General features: G+C 35.4%; 1 protein-coding gene across 1 annotated transcript in view; it reads left to right on the forward strand.

The window, feature by feature from the left end:
- Positions 1 to 8,023, forward strand: part of Snx3 (sorting nexin 3) — a 47,575-nt gene extending 39,552 nt beyond the window's left edge. The window contains exons 2-4 of the mRNA XM_027928284.3: positions 465 to 560; positions 5,711 to 5,835; positions 7,283 to 8,023. Coding sequence (XP_027784085.1) covers positions 465 to 560; positions 5,711 to 5,835; positions 7,283 to 7,388 — 327 coding nt within the window. The 3' untranslated portion in view covers positions 7,389 to 8,023. The remainder of the gene's footprint in view (positions 1 to 464; positions 561 to 5,710; positions 5,836 to 7,282) is intronic.
- Positions 8,024 to 9,389: the final 1,366 nt, after the last annotated feature.

Genomic DNA, 9,389 nt, shown 5'->3' on the forward strand with positions numbered 1-9,389 from the left:
CCTCAAGCAGAATGATATCCAAAAGCATACGTGCAAAGGTACATTTTAAATGTTATATTCTCATATAAAGTATATACTTTTAAACAATTAGCAGAGTTTCATTGTAATCAAATGTTTTTTTGGTACCAGGGATGAACCCAGTGGTGCTTAACCACTGAGCCACATAACCTGACCCTTTTTATTTTTTGAGACAAGTCTCACTAAGTTGCTCTGGGCTTCACAAAATTGCTGAGGGTCACCTCAAACTTCCAGTCCTCCTGCCTCAGTCTCCTGAGCTTTTTGGGATTCAGGCATGTACCATCACACCCAGCCGTAATTAAAATGTTTTAATAAATCATTTCCTTATTTTAAGGTAACCCTGCTTGTCATATTATCAATTTGACAAGCATTGCTTCCCTCCCCCAGCTTTGAGGTCTCCTTAATGTGCTTCAACTTACAAGTGATTTTTTGTTTGTTTGTTTCAGACAAATCTTCCTATTTTCAAGCTGAAGGAATCTACTGTTAGAAGAAGATACAGTGACTTTGAATGGCTGCGAAGTGAATTAGAGAGAGAGAGCAAGGTAAAAATTACCTGTAATGCACCTTTGCAAAATATTTCAAGTTTTAATGTTCTTAGGAAAATTATCTTAATTAAAATGAGTAAAAGCAAACATGATTTTTTGTTTTCAAATGTTTCATCCTTTCAACCTTGTGCTATTTCATGGGAAATAGAGAAAGAGTCTTGTAACTTTTTCTCAGAACTCTTTTCTTATATACTTAAGTGGCCCAGTTGACACCTTTGCTGACTCACAGTTGAATAACACTTTTTAGAACCTTCTTGCTATTACTTTCTTCCTTCTCTAATTCTATTCCATCTTCTCTGTTCCAAAAGTTTTGCTTCCTCAGTGCATCTCATGTCAGAGTATTTCCAATTTTATCCTACTCATCAATAATAATAATTTTTTCCCCCACAACACTGAGTGTTCTTGAACCCAGGGCCTTGTACATGCTAAGTAAGCACTCTACCACTGAATGGTCCCCAGTTCCCCCTGCGCCTTTTTAAATTTTGAAACAGGGTTTTGCTGAGTCCCAGACTGACCTTGAACTTGGAATTCTCCTGCCTTAGCCTCCTGAGTAGCTGGGATTACAGGTGTGTACCTGTGCACCTGGTGTGTTAGTCAGCTTTGTATTGCTCTGATCAAAGTCTGACAGTAACAACTTAGAGGAGGGAAAATTTTATTTTGATTTATGATTTCAGAGATTTAGTTCATGGTGAGTCAACCATTGCTTTTGGACCCAAGGTGAGGTTAGCACATTATGGCAGAAGGGCGTGCCAGAGGAAACTGCTCAGGTCATGGCCACTGGGAAGTGGAGAGGGAAAGGGCCACAGGGAGAATACCCCCTTAGTGACCTACCTCTTCCAGCCAAGCCCCATCTGCCTACAGTTACCACTCAGTACATTCAAACTAGGGATGAATCAATTAGATTGCAGCTCTTGTGTTCATTTTACCTCTGAATATTTCTGGATTAACACAGGAGTTTTGGGGGACCTGGCTACATTTTTTAATTTTGGGAGACTTGGCTACATTTTTTTTTCATCACACATACATACATGCATACATATGTGGCAGAGTTTCATAAAACAATAATCTTTGCATGATACATGCTGATGTTCTTCAGGTTGGCTTTTTAAAATTTCTTTTTTTAAAAAAAATTGTTCTTTTTAGATACGCATGACAGTAGAATGTATCTTGACACATTATATATACATGGAGTGTGACGTACTCTAATTGGGATCCTATTCTTGTGCTTGGAGGTGATGTGGAGTTTCACTTGTGTTGTATTCATCTATAAACACAGAAAGTTCTGTCCGATTCATTCTACTCTGTTTCCTATTCCCATCTCCGCTCCCTTCCCTCCCTTCCCCTTTAACTAATCCACTGAACTTTTATGCTTCCCTCCCCCTACCCCCCATCACCATTGTGAGGTTGGCTTTTTAAATGGTGGTCATGATCCACTGATGGGTCACTACCTGCAGTTTGAGAATCACTTATTATATACCTTGTAGAATTGTCTGCTTAAAAGAAAATTTAGTGATTTGGGCTGCAAAATGGATTCAAGGGAACAAAGCCCACTCTGATGTCCTTCATTTCAACCTTACTTCAGAATGACATTAGAGGCGTGGAGTCATGGAAGGTCATGGTATGCTTAAAATGATGAAGAGTTAATTTTGTGATTAGAATGTAATAAAGTGAGTGTGTTAGGAGTGCCAAGGTAGATTAAGTCTAGGTTATTCCGTTTTTCTAAAGCTTAATAAAACTAGAAAAGTGAAAGAAAAAACCTTAACCAGATATATATGACTGGATACAGGAGCATTATGCACAAATATTAACATATTGGTAAAGGGAAGGCACAAAAAATAGTAAGATATATAGTATAATAGATGATAGTAGGCTGTAAAAAACAAAAGTTAAACTAGAGACCTGAAAAAAGGTAATATCGCCTAACTTTTACATATAAAAGTTGCACACACACATTCATAAAATCCAAATAGAAGTCTCAGTTGGAGTCCTTATAAACTTGGAGGTTTGTATATATGAACTTTAGGATTAGAATGCTCAAGATTAGATTAGTCACACTTTTTCTTTATCTGTTGAGAAAGTATTTTACCAGGCATAAGAGCATATCTTAAAGAAATAGTAGTTAAGGAACTAGGGCTTTTAACTCAGTGGTAGAGCACTTGCCTAGCATGAGGGAGGCCTGGGTTCAGTTCAATAACTAACACCACCCTCAAAAAAGGTACTTAAAACTTTAGAGGCTGGGAATATCTCAGCGATAGAGCACTTGTTTACTATTCATGAGACCCTGAGTTCGATCCTCAGGCCATCCAAAAAATAAAAATAAAAAAACTTTCAATGGATATTATTGCTTTAGAATTGGATGTACAGATTAGCAGGCTCTAGTAGGATTTAAAAGCTGACGTGTTTTAATAGGAGATTTTAGTTCATAACAAAATTAACGTTGAGGGCTAGGACTATAGCTCAATGGTAGAACATGTGCTTAGTATGCACCAGATCCTAGGTTCAATCCCCAATATAAAAAAGTAAAACAAACCACCATTGCAGAAAAGAATTCGATAAATGGAGTTGAAACATCTGGCTCTTTGGAAATAAAAATGTATAACTCAACTACATACAAATTATAGATGTATAAAACAAAGTTGGGGCAATTCTGGGTATTGAAGAAATTTTTTTTTTCCTCCAGTTTTTTTTTTAAATTTTAATTAGTTACACATGACAGTACAATGATCTTGATATATCATACATTTGAATCAGATGGGATATAATTTTCTCATTTTTCTAAGTGTACAGGTTACAGAATCACATTGGTCATGCAGTCACATATATACACACAGCAATAATAATGTCTATTTTATTCTGCTGTCCTTCCATTCCTCCCTTCCTCTCCCCTCCCCTCCCATTGAAGAAATTTTTAATGACCATTGAGAAGTAGTTTGTGATAGGCTCTGGCCTTTGCTTAACATTTGCTGAATGTATGTTTTGCCTTTTTTTTTTTTTTTTTAAGCAACAGCTTTATTGAAATAAGATTTACATCCTATACAATTCACTTTTTTTTGGCACTGGGGATTGAACCCAGGGACACTTAACCATTGAGCCACATCTCCAGCCCTTTTTAAAAATTTTTTTTAGACAGCCTCACTAAGTTGCTGAGGCTGGCTTTGAACTCACAATCCTCCTGGCTCAGCCTCCTAAACTACTGGGATTATAGGCATGTGCCACCAAACCCAGCTCAATTTACCAATTTAAAATGTACAATTCTGGGTTTTTTTGTATATGCACAGAGTTGTACAACTTAACAACATAACTATTCCATTTTAGAACATTTTTTTCACCCTATAAAAGAAATTCTGGGCTAGTGTTGTAGCTCAGTGGTAGAGGATATAAGTAAATAAAATAAAGGTTCATTGACAACTAAAAAAATATATTAAAAAAAAAAAAATAGTTCCTACCAATTTTTCTCCAGCCCCTCCTCACACAGCCCTAAGCAGTTATCAATCTATTTTCTCTAAGGGCTTAACCTATTCTAAACATGTCATATAAATGGAAACACAATATATGTCATCTCTTATGTCTGGCTTCTTTTACTTTCCGTGTTTTCAAGGTGTCAGTACTTCATTTCTTTGTATTACTAAATAATATCCTATTATATAGATACACTTCATGTATTCCATTCAATTTGTTGTGGAGCGTGCTCAAACTTGAACTTTGTGCTCATGAGACAAATAAGCACTCTTTCACTAAATACCAATCCCAGGGCTTTTTACATGCTTTTTACGTGAATATCAATCCTGGTATTAAGAAAAAATTGTGCATAGGTTGGAGATGTAGTTCAGTGGTAGAGTGCTTGCCTGCTACACATAAGACCCTGGGTTTGATCCCTAGCACCATGAAGAAAGGAAGGGAGAGAGGGAAGGAAAGGGAGAGAAAAATTTATACCCAAGTTTTTGTTTGTGAATATATTTTCATTTCTTTTGGGTATATATCTGGGATTGTGTTGTTGGGTCAGTTAACTTTTTAAAATTCTGAGGAACTACCAAGTTGTTTTCTGAAATAGTTGCACCAGTGTTTTTTGTTTTTAAGACAGGTTCTCACTGTGCTCAGTCTGGCCTCTCAACTCCTGGGATCAAATGATCAAATCCTCTCACCTGAGCCTCCCAAGTAACTGGAACTATTGGACCCAATACAGTTGCACAATTCACATTACCACCAGCAGTATTTGAGCATTGTACTTCTCTCCATACCCTCTTATTTATTTCTGTTATTATTGTTTATGAAGTGGTCTCTCACTGTGGTTTTGATTTTCAATTCTCTTGGATCACCTGTTCATGTACTTATCAGCCATTTATCTCTCTTCTTTGTATGTGGGCAGAGAGTGCAAGGGATTGAACCCAGGGTGTTTTACATGCTAGTCAGGTACACTACCGCTGAGCTACATTCCCAACCATTTTTTAAAAAATATTTATTTAGTTGTGGGTGGAAACGATACCTTTATTTTATTTATATGTGGTGCTGAGGAATGAACCCAGTGCCTCACACATGCTAGGTGAACGCTCTACTGCTGAACCACAACTCCAGCCCCCAGAATAGGGGATTTGGGAGAAAGTTGACATGTTTTTAGCTTTAAGACATGGAAAAAATGGCACCAAATAGTAGTGGATGATAAGACATTGAAGAAACCACAGAGTTCTTATCTACCATATTGCAGGAAGAATATATAGATAACATTTTATTTTTTTTTTGAGACAATTTTGAATTCTGTGGTTTTCATTGCATGAAAGCATTTTCTTCTCCTGAAGTATCTGAGAGGCATAACCTTTTATTTAAGAATCAAATAATTGAAGATTATTGCTTTTGTGTATCTGTGATTTGATAAGACTAAGAAAAGTGCTGTATCCAAATAGAGCTTTGGGACCTGTCTTTTTGGAACTACAGTGTGATGAGCTTTTTCTGCATTCATTTGTCTTGCCTCCAAAACATTGAGCTTTTTCAGAATATATATATATATTTTTACTAATTCTCTTTACGTTTAAATTAGTTTGAGAATGGGACAGCTCTCATAATAAGGGTCTACTGTTTGACATGTTGTGTTTTATAAATTTTCACAACCTAATTAGCATGATCAAGAATTTACTTTCTTCATATTTTTTTAGGTTGTAGTTCCCCCACTCCCTGGGAAAGCATTTTTGCGTCAACTACCTTTTAGAGGAGATGATGGAATATTTGATGACAATTTTATAGAGGAAAGGAAGCAAGGGCTGGAGCAGTTTATAAACAAGTAAGTTCTCTCTGTTCTTTAGGGGGTGAGAGGGAGCTGTTTTGAGACTACTTGAGTTGACCACTTGTAACTTTAAATGTTAAGTTAAATCGTGATATTGCCTTTTCTTTTGATCATTTTATAACTTTTTGTATCATTTAAACAAAGTAAAAGTATATGACAAGTTGACTATCATGTGATAAATATTAACACACTTGAGTGATTGAAATAAGTAGCTTTGTGTTGACCTAAGTTTTATATTTTCTTAATTTATGCAAATTACATTTAAAATTGCAGCATTTAAAAACATAGTTTTACTTATGATTCTTTCTGATTTGGATATGTTCTAGAATGAACAATAAAACATACAATACGTTTGCAATCATTTTGTTTGATTGCAGAAGGAAGTGTTATCAACATGTCTTGTGTAAAGGTGTACATTTTTTATTTCCCTTAAAAAATGTTTTCTTTTGAAAATATAAAAAGACTTTAGGGTTGTCTTTTAGAAAATCTTGATAAGCTCAAATCAATATGTCTAGCATTTAATTTTACTCATCTTTGAAATAATAATTTTTTATTTTTTAAGAGATGGGGTATCACTGTTTTGCCCAGGCTGGCCCCAAAGTGGGCTTAGATGATCCTTCTACCTTAGTCTCCTTTGTAGTTGGGACTACAGGCATGTGCTACCACACCCAGCTAAAATATAGTTACTTTTAAGAAGCCAAAGAAATAGAAAGATTATGCTAAGAAAGGGATCACTTTAATTATGAAAACATGGTTTTGTGAGCTTACATATTAATTTTTATCTTGTAATTTGAAGATCCATGAGTAGTAAACAAAAGAGAAAGGGTTACACAAAGCCTTTAACTTGGTTATCTATCATAGCACACAACCTTTACTTGTCTTATTATGAACATACTTTCTTTGGGGGAAGGCAATGCTATGTTAGATGTTTTTAAATTCTGAAATAGAATTCTAGTTACCCAGTCTGGTTTTGTGTTTAGCCTGTGATAGAAGACTTTAAAAGCAGTGAAAAAAGAAATGAGGAAAAAAGAAAAAACAAAACACCTGAACGTTGGTCCTGTTTCTTAGTATCGAGGCTTTTATTGAACTTCCCTGTATTTTTAACTCTAATCGTGTATCTCTTTTTAAAATGGATTCTTAGAATCCAGTGATACATTTCACTTTTAATGTTAAAATTCATTTGTTTCTTATGAATACACCAACTAGTACTTAAGAAGCCAATTGGATACACATTATGAGAAGCAGTACATAGTTAATCCAGTAAGAACTGTTTTCTAAATTGCTAATGTGAACCCAAGGAAAGAAAATACACTATTAGTTGACAAAGCATAGCTTTATGGGTAGTCCAGATTAATACTTACTTTTAGAAAATTTATATATATCTCAACCTCAAACTCCTGTTTTTATGAAATATTGGACTAAATTTGTATTTTTTTATTCCCAGGGTCGCTGGTCATCCTCTGGCACAGAATGAACGTTGTCTTCACATGTTTTTACAGGATGAGATCATAGATAAAAGCTATACTCCATCTAAAATAAGACATGCCTGAAATTTGGTGAGAAGAAGCAAAAATGTGACCATTAATGATTCGTATGCACCAGTGTGAAGAAGTTCTAAATAACTTTTAGCATGCTGCACAGAAACTGGTATAACATGCCTTCAGTATACTAACACTCATATGCTCTGTTTTGTTTTGGCAGTTGACAAGAAGTTAATTTGCTTTAGTGAAAATCCCTCATTCCAGCTTTTCTATATAAATAGCTTTTCTTGCTGTTTTAATGTGGTGCACACTATAGCCTCACAAACCTTCCCTTATAATCTGCAATATCCTAACTAAAGTTACTGACTTGGTCTTATTTGCACAGTTTTTGTGTCATGTTTGCTTCTTGAATCGGATTAACGACAATATTTCTCTTCTCCCCCTTTAAACTGTAATGTCACTTGATCTAATTTATGTGTAGGAGCACTACACCATTTGTTTCCAGTGCCGCACACAGAAGATACAGACTTGTGTGCAGAACGTATCTTCCTTCCAGTCTGTAATACCCTTCACATGGAAGATTAATGAGGGAAATCTTTATATTCTGTATAAAAACAAAATCAAATTTATATACTAAAATCATTTGTCTAAAAATTTAAGTTGTTTTCAAATAAAAATTAAAATGCATTTCTGATATGCACTGATTTGTGGTGCCTCTAGCTTTTCTTTTCTCCCTTATGGCTTTACATCGTAATTCACTTGTTGAGAGGGATTATTTACTAATTACACACTTCTCATTCCTGTAACTCCATTCCTCTTCAAACAGTGGTGATATCAAATATGCTATCCCCTTTTGAATGGGGTATTTTCTTTTAAACAACAAAAACGTGATGCCCTAGAAAAGCATTCCTTGACGCTTATTGAATCATTTATGAAGCACTTTGTGTTTGAGAAATGCTTTATAATCTCAAGTCATTCTTTAAAAGACCTTTTAAGATAAGTCAATACCATGCCTCCTGTTTCTCAGAATTTTTTCCCTAGTCCATCTGAGTGATTTGTTGGAACTTAGCAAGGGTGTAGTAAGTCAGCAGGTGCATGCTTTCTCTTTTATTAGGCTTGGGCTTGGGACACACTCTATCCTCTTTAAGGGAAAAGGGCCAGTGTTGTAGACTGACTTGTTTAAATGATAAGAGACTGTACAACACAGAACTCCTTGCTGTTTCTGGTTAGACCTTTGCAGCCAAAATGTTGTTTCTAGTGAGTCTGCACAATCTCTTAGTGTGGTGATCCCCAGTTAAATCCCAAGATAAGGACAGGTTGTCCTTCCACCCCAGATGCATCTCCTCTAGAGACAGGTCAGTACATTTAAGAGGAATTAAGTTTAGGTCTTGGGATCTATACCAAGCAATCTAGAAATCAGAGGAAGAAATCAGAGCTGCTTTATAAGGCCTTTTGTTGCTCAAACAGTATTTCATAATTCCATAAAATTGGTTATATAAGAAAATATATAACTAAACATGCAAATTTTATTTCAGTGTGTTAGAAAATTAAAATCAAATGCTGTCACTTTGGGATGTTCAGAACAGAGTAATGGTAGCTCTTCTAAACTAAGTAATTCCTCTGAAACATGGTTTTCAGCCAGGGTAATTTTATGACAATGCTCGGAGATATTTTGGTTGTCACAACTAGGAAATGCTACTGGAATCTAGGTGGATGAGAGATGCTGCTAAACTTCCTGCAGTGAAAAGCAGAAAAATGTCAGCAGTATGAAGGTTTCCACTTACTATGGAATTCTTTTGATTTTGTTTCTTAAAGATAAGGGAATAATGTTGAGGATGGTTGTAATGTCTTGCTTACTTTTAATCTCCACTACAATTTTCTCTAAGGGCAAGCATGCTCTTGACAAGCCACAGGTTTTAAACTAGGGGAAAAGTTGTTTATTCCAGGTATAATTTTTTGCCTAATGCAATAAGGTACTTTTTAATGTTGTCTCTTAGGGAACTGAGACCATGGTGATAATAAAAGTATACTGTTAGCCAACTGAAGTAAAAATGCAGGCACTGTTAATTC

This window comes from Marmota flaviventris, chromosome 6, assembly GCF_047511675.1.
Source record: "Marmota flaviventris isolate mMarFla1 chromosome 6, mMarFla1.hap1, whole genome shotgun sequence".
NCBI classification, from domain to species: domain Eukaryota; kingdom Metazoa; phylum Chordata; class Mammalia; order Rodentia; family Sciuridae; genus Marmota; species Marmota flaviventris.